This window comes from Herpailurus yagouaroundi, unplaced genomic scaffold, assembly GCF_014898765.1.
Source record: "Herpailurus yagouaroundi ecotype Mexico unplaced genomic scaffold, PumYag 196, whole genome shotgun sequence".
Taxonomy (NCBI): Eukaryota; Metazoa; Chordata; class Mammalia; order Carnivora; family Felidae; genus Herpailurus; species Herpailurus yagouaroundi.
Window position 1 is genome coordinate 8,916,419 of NW_024412427.1, and position 20,321 is coordinate 8,936,739.

At 39.9% G+C, this 20,321-nt stretch overlaps 1 protein-coding gene across 2 annotated transcripts in view; it reads right to left on the minus strand.

Moving 5' to 3' along the window:
* RPN2 (ribophorin II) overlaps nt 1-20,321 on the minus strand; it is a 60,517-nt gene that overhangs the window by 24,088 nt on the left and 16,108 nt on the right. For both annotated transcript variants that reach the window (XM_040447108.1, XM_040447107.1), the window contains exons 3-9: nt 19,331-19,426; nt 18,368-18,543; nt 13,359-13,434; nt 12,238-12,372; nt 9,597-9,773; nt 7,913-8,031; nt 5,739-5,844 (exon numbers count right to left, since the gene is read on the minus strand). In XM_040447108.1, coding sequence (XP_040303042.1) covers nt 5,739-5,844; nt 7,913-8,031; nt 9,597-9,773; nt 12,238-12,372; nt 13,359-13,434; nt 18,368-18,543; nt 19,331-19,426 — 885 coding nt within the window. The remainder of the gene's footprint in view (nt 1-5,738; nt 5,845-7,912; nt 8,032-9,596; nt 9,774-12,237; nt 12,373-13,358; nt 13,435-18,367; nt 18,544-19,330; nt 19,427-20,321) is intronic.

Sequence of the window (20,321 nt, forward strand, 5' to 3'; positions counted from 1 at the left end):
AAAAATAAGATTTGGTTTCCACTCACAGGGAGTTCTCAGCCCAATGAAAAAGCAAACATATAAGCAAACAACGGTAATAGAATACAATAAGAACAATTATAGATAGGATATAAAATACTACAGCAACAAAAATAAACTTTAAGTAGATTGAAGTCCTAAATATAAGGGGGAAAAAACTTAAAAATTTGTAGAAGAAAATATTGCAGATTATCTTTTTGACCTTGGAGTTTTTTAAAGACACAAAAAGCATAAACAACATAAGCAAAAAGGCTTTTAAATTAGGCTTCACTGAAAATAACTTTTGTGCATCAAAAGATGCCATAAAGATAACACTGGGGAAGACATCTGATGCTTATAAGTAAAGCTTACTTTCCAGAATATAAATAGCTCCTAAAATTCAATAATAAAAAGACTAACAAACCAAAAGAAAAACAGACAAACAAGACAACAATTCACAGAAGAGGAAAACTAAAAGGCCAATAAACACAAGAAAAAAATGCTCAATCTCACTAGTAACCAAGGAAAAACATTATAACAAGAAACCATTTTGGGGCACCCAGCTGGCTCAGTCACAAAAGCATACAACTCTTGATCTCAGGGTCATGAGTTCAAGCCCCATGATGGGTGTAGGGATTACTAAAAAAAATAAATAAAACCTTAAAAAACAACACACAAGACACCATTTCATATCCATCAGATTATCAAAAATTCATAATACCAAATATTGATAAGAATATGAAGAAAAGAGCAATCTGGCAATATTTAATAAAGCTGGAAGACAAACACACTCTATGACTTCACTCCAGATAAATAAACAAAATGTGCACAAGGAAACGTACCAAGATGTTCACAGTAGCACTGTAATGGTGAAATCTAAATGTCCAATAGGAAAATGAATTAATAAAATCTACTTCATTCATAAAAGGAAGGCAATTACATGACAATTATCCACAGTTACACATATAGCTCTAGTTCTACAGGTATAAGTGCAACTAACTGTCATATAATATTGAATGAGTACAAGTGCGTTGCAAAAGGATGCATACAAGATAATGTATAAATTTTGAGAAGAGGCAAATCAATGCACTGTATTATTTAAAAATATGTACACGTGTGGGGCACCTGGGTGGCGCAGTCAGTTAAGCATCCGACTCTTGATCTCGGCTCAGGTCACGGTCTCACAGTTCAGGGGTTCGGGTCCTGCATCAGGCTCTGCGCCGATGTTGCAGAGCCTGCTTGGGGCTCTGTCTCTGCTTCTCTCTGACCCTTCCCCACTGTGCTCTCTCTCTCTTTCTCAAAATAAATAAACTTAAAAAAAATTGTTTCAAATATGTACATGTGTAGCAGAAATATAGAAGTTTCTTACCAAAACAAAAGGGAGAGGGTGGAGCAAATATAGCAAAATGGTAGGGTTTGAAGGAGATGAGTGGCTGAGAATGAGTGAAGGAGACGAGGTACATGAGAATTCACTAAATTATTTTCTGTTCTTTTCGGTATATTTGAAGTAGTCCATACTAAAAAATAAAAGTTTTGTGGGAGCACAGATGAAAGAGTAACATTTGAACTAGACTCCATAGGATGAGCAGTTCAGCATATGAGCAAGAGAGGGGAGGGGCATTTCTTATGCAGGCAGCAAGAGTTGAAACCCAAAGACATGTGCATGTAAAGTATATCTGAGGAGCAGTATGCAGTCAAGAGCAGCTAGCATTGAGGGGGTGGGGACGCACCCACACTGAAGCATATGCACGTGCCTTGTGGAGGACCTTCTTAGCCATTCTCAGGAGTCTAGACCTCACTCACAAGCAATGGGGAACCAAAGAACAATGATTTTATCATTCTAGTGGCACTTAGGGAAAATTAAATGAAAGAGGCAGAAATCTGAAGACAATGGAACTACAGTTGGCACTTAAACAACGAAGGGTGAGGAGTGCTGACTCCCACCCAGTACAGTTGAAGATCCATCTAGAACTTTAGACTCCCCCAAACCTTCACTACTAATAGCTTGCTGTTGACCAGAAGCCTTACTGATAACACAGTCGATAAACACTTATTTTGTATGTTATAAATATTGTATAGTGTATTCTTACAGTAAAGCTAAAAATCAAGAAAATGTTATTAAGAAAACCATAAGAAAGAGAAAATACATTTATAGTACCGTATTGCTTTTGTCGAAAAAAAAAAATCCACGTGTAAGTGGACCCCTGCATTTTAAACCCTCATTTGTTCAAGGGTCAGATGTAGTTAGAAACTCCCTTATCTACAGACAATATAGGGCTCTACCCAATTGAGAACACAGGGACTAAACAACAAAGAACTCATGCAAAAGACATTCAAAGGTGGAATCAACAGGACTTGGTGACTGACTGAAAGAAGTAGAAAGAAAGGAAGAGGTTAAGAATGACTGTGTCATATGGGTATGGCACTTAAGCTGGATATGTTGTTATCAAGACTGTAAAGGTAGAAGGAAGAAAAGGTTTCAGAGGGGAAAAAAAAAAGAAGGAAAGAAAGAAAAGTCTGCCTTTTAATGTGTTCAGTTGCAAATAGGGACCCTTAATGAGGGGAGCTAAAATTCGTAAAGGTTCAAGGTGCACACTACAATAGCTTCTGTCCAAATATTGCATTAGTAACGGACTGGGGTCAGATGTCTCATGCCCAAAAAGGTCAGATTATGAGGTGGAGAAAAGGGAGAGATGAGAGTTTCAGAAAGTATCTTCCTTTCTGACAAACTTTAAATATAAGTATTTAATCTACTACGTTAAGTAATGCCCCAGTTTTGAAAAGGTCAAACTTTCTAGCTGCCTTGTCCTTTCATTTAAAAAAAGTGAGTGTCACAGGAACCAACTTGAGGAGCTTCCGAAAGGTCAAATCTGGGATAATGTGAGAAACAAAATAAATGATGGCAGTAAGGTATCATAACCTACACAGTAAAATAAAAATCCATGAGCCCAAAGTGTTATAAATAATTGAATAAATAAATGAAGACAGAGTCAGTCAGGGGAGGGATAGCTTTTTCTTACAGAATTCTAATTAATAAATGTAGAAAGAGTGAAAAAAAGAGAAAATCACCTTTGGGCAGACAACACATGAACAATGGTTGCAAGCTAGACCATCAGGATATTTGCAGACTCAATTATAAAGCAGAAAAACAGCAACTTTACAGTAGAGACACCTAGCAGACACCACTGAAACTAAGTGATCAAGGTTAACATCACCAGCAGTGAGACATATCAGTATCATATACTTCCTAAGAAGATGCACTGAGAGGGACAGAGTTTCACTTCTGGAGTATTCTTGCAAAAAATAAATTTAATTTTGAGGAAACTCAGACAAACCCAAAGTGAGGGCCATTCTACGAACTAACTAGAGTACTCTTCAAAAGTGCCAAAGTCATGAAAGAAACTATCCTAAATTAGAGGAAGCTAAAGGAACATGTCCCTAGGTAGAATCCTGGATCAGAAGAGGGACATTAGTAGGATAACTAGTGGAATTTGAATTACAGTCTACAGATTACTTAATAGCATTGTATCAGTGTTAATTTCCTGATTATTATCTGGATAGTAATTACTGATATATTACAGTTATACAAGATGCTAACATTTGGGGAAGCTGGGTAAAGGACATTTTTTATACTACTATACTTGGCTAAGTCCCACAAAGCATCAGAGAAATGAGGAATAGTTTTCCATCCTTAAAAACTAAAAACTTTAGGGGTGCCTGGGTGGCTCAGTCGGTTGAGTGTCTGACTTTGGCTCAGGTCATGATTTCGTGGTTCATGGGTTCGAGCCCCACATCAGGACCTGGGCTGACAGCTCAGAGCCTGGAGCCTGCTTCAGATCCTGTGTCTCCCTCTCTCTCTACCCCTCCCCTGTTCACACTGTGTCTCTCTCTCTCAAAAATAAACATTAAAATAAATTTTTTTAAACCCAAAAAACTAAAAACTGTATACTTTATATTTTTGCAACTTCAAAATTATTTCAAGATGAAAAAAATGAAAAAGTATAATTTAAAAAAGTGAGGAATGCCTGGTTGGCTTAGTCAGTGGAGTATGTGACCCGTGATCTTGGGGTCATGAGTTCAAGCTCCATGTTGGGCATAGAGTTTACTTAAAAAAATAAAAATAAATTTAAAGAAAAGTGAGTGGGAAATGATACTTGAATAGTGAAGAAAAGAGTTATCACAAACAGCACATATTCAATTACTCAAAGAAAGGCACAGGGCCACTCCAAATTCCCCCTCATCCAACAGAATAAATGACAATGTAAGCAAGTAGATGCAGCAAAGACACAGTGACAAAAACATTGAGAAGTGACAGCTGAAAGGAGAAAGTAATATCATAAAAAGGCCAGCTGCTGGAGCTGCACACAGCTCTTCAGGCTCTATGCCAGCTGTATATTCACCAGAGAACACTAACCAAACTATTGTGCAGGGAATCCACCCAAGTACAGGCTGGGTGACCTTGGACAAGTTACTCTACCCCTTTGAGCTGCATCTGTGAAATGAAGATGGCTCCACCCATGCCTTAGGGTTGTCAGAAGACTAAAATAATGTAAGCAAAAGCATAAAGACCTATGCTTCTCATGTCAAAGGACTTCAATAAAGGGTTTGTACAGATGATTCTAATTCAGAATAAGAAAAGGTTAAACCATATCCCATAGTTTAAGAAAGTAGGAAAATGTAGGGGCTTCCAACTTTAGTTCAGGTCACAAGTTCAAGACCCGCCTTGGGCTCTGTGCTAACAGCTCAGAGTCTGGAGCTGCTTCGGATTCTGTGTCTCCCTCTATCTCTCTGTCACCCCAACTTGTGCACTCTCTCAAAAATACATAAATAAACATTTAAAAAATGTATTTAAAAAAAAGAAAAAAGAAAATGTATAATTCATCTTAAATAAACTTCTGTGAAACAGATTGAAATGAAAGCCACAGTGCCTAAAGGGGTATACTTGAATTAGCTGGGAAAACCACTAATGTGAAGTACCTCCTTCCTAAGGCATCAGATAAATGAGACATAGTTTTCCATCTTTAAAACTGCTTTGGGGGGCGCCTGGGTGGCTCAGTCGGTTAAGTGTCTGACTTTGGCTCAGGTCATGATGTCACAGTTTGTGAGTTCGAGCCCCTCATCAGGCTCTGTGCTGACAGCTTAGAGCCTGGAGCCTGCTTTGAATTGTGTCTCCCTCTCTCTCTGCTCCTCCCCTGCTCAGTCTCTCTCTCTCTCTCTTTCAAAAATAAATTAAAAACATTAAAAAAAAAATTTTTTTAAACTGCTTCAGATCTTCAACACAACTCGAGGCAGCTAAACATCTGAAACACAATTCATTATGAAACTTACTGACATTCTTTTGTACTTTACCCAGATAGCCTTGCTACAGTGTGTTGTCACTTGATGATTTTCGTCACCTAATTTAGCATCAAGCACTTGTCTAAACCTATCAAGACCTACCATGTAAAACATTACAAGAATATTTATGTCTCAGTGACATTATGGGTGGTTTTTATCTTTCTGTTTCCTAAATTTTATGTAAGATAGCAACACTAAATTATAATAGAAAATGAGTAATTTATAAATAAAACCCACTATGATCAACATCTTGGAGAAGTCTGTCAAACAGCATAGTTTAAACCTACCCTTCTCTTAACATAGTCACATTAACTTGGTAGTAAAGTGAGGTCAATATTAATTAATGCTGTGTGCCCACTTGGTCATTTCATTGGATTTAATGGGGACGAAAGAAAAGCACTCACCTCTACACTATTTGCAATATAACGGTTGTCACCTTCAACTTTGACAGAGAAGTCATAATAACCACTGGAAAATTTGACATTCATGAAGTTTAGTTCAAAAACATCCCTGTTAAAAATGACAGCAGGGTTAGCAAGAACTCACACAGCAAAGCCATGAATGTACCAAATGGGCCACACACCGCCCTCCTTGAGACGATCCAGGGCTACACCACTTCACCTTTTAGCTTCCCACCCCAGTTGGGCAACCTCCTGCTCAATCACGGAATACGGTGTGGGGAAAACTTGAGACCAATCTCAAATGACCTCCTCTTTCAAGGGGCGTCTGGGTGGCTCAGTCGGTTGAGCGACTGACTCTTGATTTCGGCTCAGGTCATGATCCCAAAGTCGTGGGATTAAGCCCCACATCAGGCTCTGGGCTGAGTGTGGAAGCTGCTTAAGATCCTCTCTCTCTCCCTCTGCCCCTCTTCCCTGCCTGCACTCTCTTCTCTAAAATAAAAAATAAATAATAAATAAATAAAATAAAATGACCTCCTCTTTCAAGATTCTAAAGTCCCTTTTTTCCCTTTGTTTCCTCCTCTCAGTTCCTAAAACCCACCTTTGGGTAGACTTCCACAATTAAATGCAAAACAGTCTACAGTATGAAACCTATTATGTTTAAAAAAAAGAAAGAGAGTAGAAATGTTCAAAAAGCTGGATGTAGAGCAGTATAATCGTAGGTAATTTTATGTATTATTTCTACTTTCCTATGTTTTGTGAATTTCCTTAAAATGGCATATCTTACTTTTATAAAAATATTAGTAACTTTTATTTTAAAGAGGGAAAAAGGTAGAGAATTCTTAACTCTAATTACATAGCAAAATCCCCAATGTCTTTTACCATTGCGCTCACCATTCCTAAAAAATTTTTGCTTTTTAATTTCACATATTGCCTGTGTATTTTTATCACGGTTTAAAAAATGCATATTCTCGGGGCACCTGGCTGGCCCAATCTATAGAGGATATGTATGACTCTTGATCTCAGGGTTGGGAGTTAGAGCCCCACGTTGGGCATAGAGCTTCCTTAAAAGAAAAAAAGAAATGCATATTCCCGATCTCATTAGCTTACTAATTTAACACTTAACAAAGTCTCTTATAAAAATTGATCCTTAATTCTTTTAAAATTTATCTAACAATATACAGCCATTACAAATAAGACTAAAGAAGAATATTTAATCCTATCAGGGAAATGTTCATGACATATTGTTATAGACAAAACATAATCCTTATTCAGTTAAAAATATATTTATTTGCAGGGCACTTGGGTGGCTCAGTCAGTTGAGCATCCGATTTCGGCTCAGGTCATAATCTCACAGCTTGTAAATTTAAGCCCCACATGGGGTTCACTGCTGTCAGCACAGAGCCTGCTTTGGATCCTCTGTCCCCCTCTCTCTACCCCTCCCCCGCTTATGCTCTCCCAAAAATAAATATTTAAATATTTAAAATATTTAAAAAAACATGTACATACACACACACACACATATATATACACAGACACATATACGAATGGCTTTGTATATACATACATACATATATATATATATATACACACACACACACACACACACACACACACACCTATTTGCATAGAAAAAAGGTTGACCAAAAAAGACAACAAAATGTGAACAGTAGTTACCTCTAGATGGTAGAATTATGGGCAATTTTTGTTTTATTTTTTGGGTTTTTCCATATTTTTGCTACAATAAATATGTATTACTCATACATCAGAAAAAAAATTAAATATTAAATTTAAAACCAGCTACTTACATCACAATGACAAGACAGAGACAACTAGAAATAGATAGGGAAGGAAACAATAAAACTAAAGCACAATTCTTCTAGTTGGCTTTTTTTTTTTAAGTTTATTTACTTATTTTTTTAGTAATGTCTACACCTAACATAGGGCTTGAACTCATAACCCCAAAATTAAGATTCCCATGCTCTACCAACTAAGCCAGCCAGGTACTCCTCTTTTGGTTTTAAAAATCCTTTTCTTCTATGACTGTAGGATTTTGATATCAGTAAGTCAAATTTACCTAACCATGGGGACATTTTGTAATATCCATATTAATTTGGGTTATATTGGCTACAGACAAAACAAGTCTATTGGTGCTCTGCAAAAATAAAATCAGCACTTACCCTACAGGGGTAAAAGAAGTCTTCTGGAGGACAGTGGCTCTGGAAGCAACAGATTTAGCATGTTCTAGTTTCACAGTGGCCTGAGTCAGAGGCTGAGACAGAACATTGGTGACCTGCAACTAGAAATAAATTTGAAAATTATCTGCAGCAACAAAGACTGAAGGAGTACAAAATTTCATTTCTGGGGTACTTTATCCATAGGAAGCCAGCTCTGCAGGGGAAAAAAACACCTCATTTCAGGACATCTTCACTGACTCTGGTCTACGGTCTATCAGAAATCAAACACAGGAAACACAAGGAGATTGGTAATGGGATAGATTATAGAATATTAGAGGTAGGGAGGATATTAAAGATGACCTTGTCCAATAATCTCGTTCTTCAGGTGAGGATAGGCTCTTTACATACACCCCCCTTTATTGATCATCTGAAATAAACAGCACCATCTCTACTTTACAGATGAAGAAGCTGAGGCCAGTTAAGTGGTTGGTCTAAGACTCAACCTCAAGCCTATCAAGCTACGAAACCAATACTACTTTGTTCTCTTAGCCGCCCACTCACAACTCATGGTGAACTATGTTAATCAGGCTATTTCTCACACTAGCCTTTGCTGAGGGGGTGTGGGTGTAAGCAGGGAGAGGAGAGGCGGTTTTGAAGGAAAGGGCACTTCCGCAGGAGAGCATCTGGAGAGGCCACCAGGGTAGAACTGATGCAACTGTCCTGTGTGGAACCCCCATGTTTAGGCATAAATAAAATGCTAATTTCTTATGAAGATCTTGGCTTACCACGGATTTCCAAACAACAGCAACAAAAGCCCCATTTGAGATGACAACTCTATGCGTATTCAAGATCTGTACATTTACTCAGAGATTCAGGCAGCATAAAAGTTCAGAGAGTCAGCATGCGCAGTCTATGCTTGCTGCTAAGTGAGAGGGAGGGCTGTGCTACGAAGAGGCAGAAAGACATACTGTCAACAGCAGGAGGAAGAGACCTGGTGTTAACAACTTCAAGCACCAGAATTACTGGGAAATTTAAAAAGTGGTCTTTAAATAACATAGTTAGAAAGTTCTGGTACTGGAAAATGCCTTTTAGAAGTAAGCCTTCTCGGGGTGCCTGGATGGCTCAGTCAGTTAAACGTCGGTCTTCACTCAGGTCATGATCTCACAGTTCATGGGTTCAAGCCCCATGTCAGGCTCTGTGCTGACAGCTCAGAGCCTGGAGCCTGCTTCAGATTCTGTGTCTCCTTCTCTCTCTGCCCCTCCCCTGCTCATTCTCTCTCTCTTTCTCTCTCTCTCTCAAAGATAAATAAATGTTGAAAAAAAAAATTTTAATTCAAAAAAAAAAATAAAATAAAGCAAGCTTTCTCTATACACCTGGTGTTACAAACCCTGAAATGCAATTTTCTTGCATTTAATTTCTTGAAAGCCTTACTGTTTAAAATCCTCCGGTGGGGGGGTGGGGAGAGCTTTTTTTGGATGGAGTTGAAGGGTTCTGTGACTAGTTCACCCAGGGGTCATGTCCCCAGTTTCAGGCTAAGGGAAATGAGCCTTCCTCTACATTTAATGGGTGTGTCCTGGGGCGGGGGGGGGGGGGGTGTTGGCCCCGGGTTTATTAGTGCCTAGGTTTCTGAAAGCCTTACACTGGAAACAGCAAGAAGAGTGACACAGTTTGGACGTGGAAGCCATACCCGAAGGATAGCCTGCTCGTGAGTGTCAGAAGGAGAGCCCTCGGGCACAACCACAACTGGCACATGGTAGCGATTTTGAGAGAGTGCAGCAGCAGCAGAGGCCACGCTGAAGGCTTCTGAGAGTGACTCGAAGTTCTTCTTGCTAAAGATCGCATTCATTAGTTGGATGACCTGATCCTGAAAGAAAAGAGAAATGCAGCTTGAGATCTTCCTCCAGCAGGAAGGTGGGAGAGCCACCCCTCGTTCCCCACTAGCTGAAGTCATTCTCTATCTGCTTCTTGGTGTTCACAAGGAGGATCTTTCAGCCATTAATCCAAACTGACCGAGAAGGTGAAAAGCAAATGTTAAGATTAAAACCTGGGGCGCCTGGGTGGCTTGGTCAGTTAGGCGTCCGACTTCGGCTCAGGTCATGATCTCACGGTCCGTGAGTTCGAGCCCCGCGTCGGGCTCTGTGCTGACAGCTCAGAGCCTGGAGCCTGTTTTGGATTCTGTGTCTCCCTCTCTCTCTGCCCCTCCCCTGTTCATGCTCTGTCTCTCTCTGTCTCAAAAATAAAGAAACGTTAAAAAAAAAAAATTTTTTTTTAAAAGATTAAAATCTGATTTGGTTGTTTTTTTCCATCTTCTGGTTCAAACTGAAATTGACACATTTATTTGTCAACCTTTTATTGAATGCTTACTGTACAAATGCAAGATAACTACTGAGATATGAAAGTATATGACAAAATACATACAACAGTAACCTTATGTTCCAGGTTACCATATTTGCCATGCACTGTAACAGGTGCTTGACATGCATGAACTCAAATCTTGATTAAAACCCTGACAAGATTGATATTATCAATGTTTTTCAAATGAGGAAAGTGAGGCTAAAGAAGGTTAAGTAAGTCCTACAAGTTGTAACAGGAGGAAAAAAAAGACCCAAATTTATATGGAAGTCTATTTGTCCCGAGTCCTTCCAGAATAAAATATGTTCTTTCCTGATTCTTCTCACTCTCTGAGCTAAGCCAACTTCTCTCCCTAACCCCCTCTGGGCAGTACACTGGGGCTAAGTTTGAATTCATAAGACCAAACCTTATAACCAACATATACATTAGAAACAAACTAAAATAACTTTCCATTAAGAACTAATGGGCTGTTTAGAGGAGAAAAGTGAAAGCAGTTTTTTAAAAATGTGGAACCTAAAAGGCATTATTAAAATTCTGGAGGCTGTGTGCTTAAGAGGAAACATTTTTCACTTCAATCAGTTTTGTTTTTTAAAATCTACAATCTAACAAAAGAGCTCCCTTGTTCCCGGCAGTGTTATTCACAGTCGACATGAAATAATTTTCTTTAATTGTACCAATTACATTTTTCCATCACTAGGCTGTTGACATGTTAAAATGGAGGACTGTTCACCAGAATGGTTATGTCAAAAGCAGTGACAGCAAAATTACTCCAGCCAAAATACCTGGTGAATAGAAGCTTGGGAATAAAGCAAGAAAAAGTTTAAGTTGTATATGTAGAATATTGCCAATTCATCTACTCTGCTGTGTACAGGAGAGTTCCTTAATGATTTGTACCATAAGACCCACATTCCTGCACTTTCACCCGTCATAGAAATTAAGAGAGTATGGGATCTCCAGACCTTCTACACTTAGGGTAAACAAAAGACAACAGAAGAATGCTAACACATGAATAAATTATTAGGTCATATCCTCCAGAGAAAATATAAAATTAATTCAAATTGCCCAACGCAGATAAGTATTTACTATTTACTTGAAGAAACTCAGCACAGAACTCAAAATGCTTAAAAGAAATGAAAGTTCTAACTTGGAACCCAGATCTCTTCTCCTAAAATGAAAACAACAGCATCTTGTATTTTAAATCCTGTAGTTAAGGGTTGGTAACCTTCTCACAAACAAGGGGTACAAAGAGGGCCCAACTCAAAAAGATTTCCCACACACATTCCCGCCGAAGGTTCTTGCAGGTTAACAAGTTCCTCTTGAAAAAAACAAACAAACAAACAAACAAAGAAAAAGAAGAATTAACTCTTGGTAGATGTCTGTAGAAACATATGCCTCTCAGAAAACTATGTCAATCGGCAAAGATTAGCTAAGATTTAGCCATTTAGCCACTGCTGAGGCTGAGGTGGGAGGCAGAAGAGGCAGTTTTGCAGTACAGGAACAAGAAAGCTGGACATCCATTTCATAACACATGGGAAAGAGAGAGCCTGTAGCATGGGGAGACCTGGTTTAGAGGCATCTCTCCCACCTATTATCTGTGTGTCCTCACACATGTCACGTTGCCACTCTAGAGAGGGACCAAATCTGACTGAGCATATTACTCACAGATTTCCTATGGTGATCAAATGAGCCACACATAAAAATGCTTTATAAACTGTTAAGTGTTGTGAGAAAAAAAAAAACAATAAAAAAATAAAATAACGCAAGCGTGACAATTTGTTTACATGTCCATCCCACTGACAACCAGTTTCTTGAGGACAGGCATTACATCTTTCTGTTTCTCATTTTCAATGCCTAACTCAAGACACTGGGTGACTACGTCTCGAGGCTAACTAAACAGCCCCCTCTGAAAAAAGCTGTTCTTAGCAGATAAAAGTCAACAGCCCCTTTGGCTTTCATGCTTGAGAATTATCAGGTACCTCCTTAATGGATGGCTCAGTCCCCACGTGGTCCATGAGCTTGTAAGTGGCGGCCACGAATAATGCTGTTGTTTCCAGTCCTTCTTCAAACTGGAGATACACACCTCCCAGTTCATCCAGGCGAGCAACAAGATCCTGTCACAACAAAATGGACGCATGTTGGAAGTCAAGTGGTAACAGAAACAAGATGAACAAACCTGTCGCCCTGAGCAGTTTTGAGAAATCACACTCCAAATCTGGAGAACACCTCTGACATTTAGCACTTTCTCAATTAAGATGCTTAGGCACAGAGTGAAGAATATCACACAGGCATCTGAAGAGAACAGTATCTGCTGCAGCCCTGGGAGTGTTCCTTCCCTGACCCCTATACTCAAGCCTAAGCCCTGCTCTGGGCAGAGGGCCAGTGGGCCAGGCCGCAGTGCACCCAGGAAGCATCGTGACACAGGCGGATCCCATGGCCATCCTTTTGGATACAACCTACAGAGCAGAGCATTTCTCTTATTCAATGCTCTAAAGGATGAACAGAGACATATACCTCTTCTGGGCAATATGAGGGGGCAGCTAATGTGCCCACACTGGGTGGGGCACCCAGTGATGACACTGTGTGGACTGCCTGTCATCACTGACTATGCAGTCCATGAGAGTAGGCTCTGAGCAGCAGGAGGTCCTAGGTAAAGGAAAGGATGGAGTAATAAAAACACAGTGACCACTTGCTGAGCACTTATTTTGTACTAGGGACTTGAGAACCTCACTTGTTCCTACAACCCCATATAAGGAATTGAGGCTCACACATTAAAAATTTGCCTGAGATTACAAAGTAATGAGTAGCATTAAAAAATATCTGAATTTGAGGTTTGTTAGGCTCTAAAATCTGTGGACTATGAACCTATACCTACAAAAGGCTGCAAAAGTAGTCTGTTGCCTTATTGATGGTGTAGCTATCCTACGTGAACAAATATCTCCTAGGACATATTGCTCTGATACAAAGAACATAAGTGTGCCATGGATATGAAAAGAAATGTAACTGGCCAAAATAAACCATGCATGTCTCTCTGCAAGACTCTTCTAAAGGGTTTCAAAGACAGGAGCTGCGAAATTCATTTGGCAAAATAAATTCACACCTCAATCTCCTCCACAATGCTCCTCAAGTCAGCCTGCTGGGACAGGTGGGATGCTGTCTGCAGAGCCTGGACCGTTCTGGAAGATAAAGAGTACAACCCCAATGAATGGCAAATCTCTGTTTATCTACTCACTCTTTCCTATATTGGGACACTTTCAAGAATACCCCTCTCCTGTTCTTTACAAGTATAACACAGTCTCAGTCTTTAAGGAACTTAATCATAATCCAGTTGGGAAAGGACATCATATTACAAAGATCATAACAGCAAGAGAAGGCAGTCCAGGCAACATGACCTGAAATAAGTACCGTGGGCACAGGGAAGAGAGGGAGCACAGGTTCACTCTCCTCTGAAAATATGTTTTGCTCCTAGTGTCAACACACACACAACACTGAGACTAAGACTTACTTAGTTTTAAAAGAGATACGCTCTTCAGGAGAACAGAATTGAATTCAACCAAGCTGTATGTTGTACAAGAAACTGTGCTAGGCAGAACTTAGCTGCCTGTTAACTTTCTACTTTTCTTACTCTAAGACCAAAGAATATTATAGAATCTACATATGCAGATTGTTGGGTAGAATTTGGAGCAAACCAAATGAATGTGTTATAAACAAGAAGGCTTCAGGAAACAGATGTTGAATGTTCAATACTTGTGCTATCATCACCCTGCTGGGAGACCTGAAAGTCACTTAATCCTTCAGGCATTAAATAAGATAAAAGGAATTCAGTTCTGAAACCGGAATGTATTCCCTTTTTCTTTTCCTACCATTTATTTCTGATTATAAAAGTACATATTTGTCAAAACTTCAAGCAATACATTACTAAAGAAGAAAGTTAAAATTCCTATAATACCTACTCCTAAAAGATAATTGTTCTCCAACTTATTTTTAGTTTAATGATACGTTGTATACAACTTTCCACATGAGTACATATAAATGTACTTCATTCTTATTAACCATGACATAGTACGTACTGTTTAGATGTACCAGAATTTACTCAATCTCCAGTTGATAAACATTTATGTTGTCCTAAGTCATACAATGCTGTAACAGATAGCCCTTACTCAACTCTCTAAATATTTTTAAATTGAAGTGAAATTTACATTAGAAAACTAACCATTTGAAAAGTGAACAATTCAGTGGTATTTAGTATGTATCTCACAATGTTGTACAATCACTGCTTCTGTCTAGTTCCAAAACATTCCCATCAGTCTAAAAGATAACCCCGTACCCATTAAGCACTTGCTTCCCAGCTTAATGGGCACAGCCCCTGGTAAATGCCAATCTGCATCTGTCTCTATGGATTTACTTATTCTGGATATTTCATGTAAATGGAATCAGATAACATGTAACCTGTATTTGGTTCCTTATACTTTCCCTTAGCATGTTTTCAGGGCTCACTTATGTTGTAGCATGTATCAATACTTCATTGTTTTTATGCCTTATTCATGTAGTTTTATCCACTCATGAATATATTCCTGTAAGACAAACTTTCAAGGCAGAATGTGAAAGGTATGTATGCATAAGGTTTTTTTTATTAGATTCTATTCTCTTAGTGCAGATAACCCGGAAAATATAAATGCTGCTTTTCTAGAATGCATAAAGCTGAGGACCCCTGGTGGTTAAGCCACTGCTACTCAACCCCAGAATGGTTACCTATTTCCCAAGACACGACTGGGCCTTTATATAAAACCACCATTTATCAATCAGGTCAATGTGTTGGGGAATGTAGAGAGAGAATTTATCTGCTTTCATTGAGATCATAACAATTTAGATTCCCTCTATGGAAAATTAATTCCATTAAGATGACAAGTTGGAAAATAGGGGAGTTACAGTCCATGGACAGGAAAGCCCCAGAGTATTCAATGACTCCCATGGGATCTTTGTTGTTAAAAAGCACTAGAGAAAACGAAACCTGAATTTCCAAACAAGATAAAATCCCACATCTGCCCGTGACAAATGCTGAGGCCAGAAAAGGTTGCTAAGACAGCCAAGAAAGAACTTTTCAATTAAGGTATCATTTTTCTCTTCTTTAGAACGAGTGAGTGTCATGCTGGTAACAACTTTAGAAGTTTTTAGACTGAAATTAATCCACTTAGCTTTTGAAAAGTTTTGTCACTGGCTTTAATTACTTATTCCCCAGTCAGCAATTTCTTTCCCTCTGAAGTACTTTTTCAAACACTAAGAAAGCCGATCTTGTCTTGCTAATATACAGCAAATGATTTAAAGAAATTAGGTTATAGGACACCACAATGGCATCTTTTCAGATGGTTCCTTCAAACCTACAATTTTTTTTTCTCCATTCTAGACAAGTTTATGAACATTCATATCCTAGAATAAGTCCAATGTAGATGACCCATTTACAAGTCCTAATTTAGATCCAATTTCCTTACACAGGGCAAGTCAGTAGTAATGTTATATAAGGCACCCTGCCAGTTTGATCTTCACAATAACCCTATGAGACAGATACCACTCTCTCCGTTTTACATACGAAAACACTGAGGTTTAAGGGGGTTGAAGCTCCTGGTGTTGGTCACAAAGATATTAAGTAGAAGAGTCTGGATTTGAACATAGTTCTCCCCGATCCCAAGCACGTGCTCTTTCTACCTGCACGCTTTCTACAAGAAAACAGAAACATCAAAGTACAGTTTCAGCCTTTATAAACTCTTTGTTGGGCACCTCCCATGCACCATGCTGTGTGCACACCACAAATAAAGAAGCTTACAATCTAAAAGAGAAAGAACTACAGTAAACCGAGGAAGTAACCAGCTTCCTAAGAAAGAGACTAAGAAGGAAATGCTCTAGAGAAGGAGCTTTTGGTGCAAGCCCGCTAAGAACTGGGCACTGCAAGAGCTCCTTCCCATGCATTATCTCATTTAATCCTGACATTTATTCTATGATGTAAGGATTATTGGGCTCATTTTATAGATGCGGCTCAGGGAAGTTAGTAACTAACCCAAAGTCAGAGCAAGAAAGGAACAGAGCTGGTGTTCAAAGTATAACCATATAACCAAGTATAACTGACTCCAAAATAGATGTACTTTCTTTGTATTTTTTCCTGTTCTGGGATTTTGAGGAGGGAAACTTTCTTTTTTGCTTGGAGGGAAAAGGAAAGTTTTGCTGTAGAAGATGGCATCAGACTGAGGCAGTGATGACAGGGATATCTGGACATGATACTACGGATCTCACTGGGGATCCCTGGGGATTTCTCCCAAGGGATTATGAGAGGAGATCAAAATAACGTGACCTGAAAGCAAAGGACTGCAGGGCCAAGCACTGGACAAAGTGTGTACAAGACGTCAGCCCTGGGAAAAGTAGCCCCAAAGTCACTGATTACTTACTGAGCGTGTGCAAATGAACAGGGTGTGAGTGAGAGAGAATGTCAACTGACTGTGAGCCCTGCCCTTAACAAAATTTCAAGTTTAAAAACATTTTGATCTTACCCCCTCCCCACAAAAACAAACTAACAAAAAACCCAAAAATCTGGGAAACAACTGAACTATCTGCAATAGGGAACTGGTGTCACCAACATCTTGCTAAACAAATAACAAGAGGCCAGGTGCTCCCCCTCCTTTCAGGGGTTGCAACTGAATGGGTGACAAATACAAAACAAAAAATACATGTACTGTTATAAGTGGGGAATTTCAGTGTTAAAGAAAAAAACTACATATAGAATCACTTTTAAGTTTAATAAATATCCTGGGTGCCCTGGTTTCGGTTCAGGTCATGATCTCATGGTTTCGTGTGTTCGAGCTCCACACAGGGCTCTGTGCTGACAGGGCAGAGCCTGCTGGAGATTCATTCTCTCTCTCTCTCTCTCTCTCTCTTCCTCTCTCCCTCTCCCCCACCCCCTTCTGTTTCTCTCCTGCTCACGTTGTCTCTGTCTCTCTCAAAAATAAGTAAATAAACTTTAAAATGCATTTCCCTAATCAGGGCACCTAGGTGGCTCAGTCGGTTAAGCGTCCAACTTTGGCTCAGGTCATGATCTCACAGTTCATGAGTTCAAGTCCCGAGTCGGGCTCTATGCTGACAGCTCAAAGCCCGGAGCCAGCTTCGGATTCTGTGTCTCCCTCTCTCTCTGCCGTCCCTCCCTCGTTCGCACTCAGTCTCTGTCTCTCTCAAAAATAAACATGAAAAAAATTTTTTAAATGCATTTCACTAATGACAAAAAAAAAGTTTAGTAAACATCCTTAAGTCCGTTAAAACATTAAATTTATAATAAACAGGAAAGTTGCTCAGAGTTCCTTTCCTTTAAGTGCTTCTCCTTCACCTAAGCTTTTGCAGAGTAGTAGAGTCTGATTCCTAGAATGCTCTCTCCTCTGAGCACACACTTCTCCCAGCAGATGTGTCTGTCACAGCTTCAAGGGATCCTATAAGCCGTCCTCCAGTGCAGGGCCTCCGCTGCCAACAGCTCACTGTGCCCCAGCCAAACCTCAACAAAGATGCACGTGGCTTGCTGGCTTCACTTTCCCTCGGTTATCTCCTCCCCTGCTTCAGCCTCTAACCTCAAAAGCAATTCTCTTTTTTTTTTTATTTTTTATTTAAAAAAATTTTTTTAATGTTTGTTTATTTATTTACTTTTGAGAGCGAGCACAAGTAGGGGAGGGACACAGAGAGAGAGGGAGACACAGAATCCGAAGCAGGCTCCAGGCTCTGAGCTGTCAGCGCACAGTCTGATGTGGGGCTTGAACTCACAAACTCAGATCATGACCTGAACTGAAGTCGGACGCTTAACCGACTGAGCCACCCAGGTGCCCCTGAAGCAATTCTGTCTTTATATGGCAGTGTGTTTATATTCTGACTCAGTATCTTGAGGAACACGGTGTCCAGATGAGTCCACCAAGACAGGGACCTTCCCTGTCTTAATTTAATATCGTGTCTGCAGCGCCTGGCAGAGCACATGGCACATAGTAGATGCCCAGAAAATATGTGCTGAAATCAGCGGACGAACCCTCTCTCAGGACAGTCTCTGACACAAATGAAGTCTGAAAAGTGCTCGACACGGTGACTTACGCTAACACAGTCTCTTCCTTGCTGAGGCGAGCGGTAAGGGCACCGAGTGCTTCTTGGGAAGCCAAGGGAAGGCCAAAGCCACTTAGGGCTGCCACTGCATGGTAGATCTGGGTAACGGATGAGTCTTCACTGACAGCTGCCAGAAGCAGATCTTTGGTCTCATTTGAAATAGAGATCTAAGAAAGGATTGGCAGACATAGAGTTTAGAACAGGTGCTGGTAGTTTGTGGCAAACAACACGCAGAGAGACCGCCAAAGTCATACCACCCGGCTAGCACACGGTTGTCCCTCCTCAACTGCTCGGACACCAGAATTCAATGTCTGTAGGAACTCAGCATAACACTTGAAAAGATTCTGGCAAGTCACTTGTCTATTTGTATGGTTCTCCTATGTTCAATGAAACGGATTTCCAGAAATCTGGCATGGGGACATTCTTCTTTTACTCTGAACATTTTTTTTTTTTTAATTTTTTTTTTCAATGTTTATTTATTTTTGGGACAGAGGGAGACAGAGCATGAACGGGGGAGGGGCAGAGAGAGAGGGAGACACAGAATCGGAAACAGGCTCCAGGCTCCGAGCCATCAGCCCAGAGCCCGACGCGGGGCTCGAACTCACGGACCGCGAGATCGTGACCTGGCTGAAGTCGGACGCTTAACCGACTGCGCCACCCAGGCGCCCCAACTCTGAACATTTTTAAAAGTTAAAGGGAGTTGGAGAGAAAAATCTAGGCTTCCCAGAAGAGAGGCAACTATAGGAAAAATTACTGAAAAGCCATGAAAAGTGAAAACTCGGAGAAAAAAATAAACTCCATTTCCTTAAGAAAAATAAAATCACAAGAATGGAATTCCCACCCACACTAATGGATCCTTATTGTTAAAAAAAAAATTTAATCTGACATGACCCTCCCCCTTTAAAAATACACATTACAGTGTAAAGCATATAGAAACGTAGAAGCTGGACTCACCTCACACCCTGAGAGGGCCTGGCTGGACTGCGCAGCATAGAAAAGGGAATCCACATTGCCTGGATCAAGGTTTGACTTAATGAAGGCGCACGCTTTCTAAATAGGAGGGAAAGTCAATGATAAGTGGCAATATACACAGTGACTGGGAAAGCATACATGTTTTTTGAGGACAAAATGCTAAGCAATCTGTGATGGCTAAAAGTATGAACTATACAAGATTTTGTGTTTTAAGCAGGTATTTTCCATAGAACACTGTATTACCCAACACTGTAGACTTCATATCAAGAGCAACAAACCTAAAGTACTCTAGTCCTTCTGAAGCCTAAGAAAAAAGAAAAAAGAAAAAAAAAAAAAAAACATTTTCACTGATCACCTGCTGTGGCCATAACCTGTGCTGGGTGTTTATGATGCTCTTCCTTTTAATGAACATAAGGACCCTATGGTAGAGATTACCATTCCCATTTGACAGGAAAAGAAACTAAGCTTAGAGTTGGTAAGTCACCTGATGAAGGTGACAAAGCCACAAAATGGCAACGTCTCCACAGATTCTAACTGTACTGGGGTCTCCACTTAGATGTCTCCAAAGTTAAGTCAAGTTCAACACACCTAAAATGAGCTTGAAACCTTCTATTTCTTCACCTGGACCTTCCAGCTCATGTACAGGCACCACCACATACCCTACTACCTGAAGCAGAAACCTAGGAATCATTCTCGACTTTTCCGTTACCCTACAAGCCTGGTGACCCTATCTCCTTTCATTTTTCCAACCCAATCCCCATCCTCTGGCTTCCCTCATTGCCTTATTTCAGGTACTTGCCATTTGTCACCTAGTCTTTTAATCATCTCCTAACTGGCCTCAAGCCATGCAGTTCATTCTGCATACTGACTGCTTCAAGGGTGGTCTTCACAAAATACAAATGTAACCATGTTACTCTGCTATCAAAACCCTCGGGTGGTTCCACATTATCCTCAGAAAAAGAGCCGAAGTTTC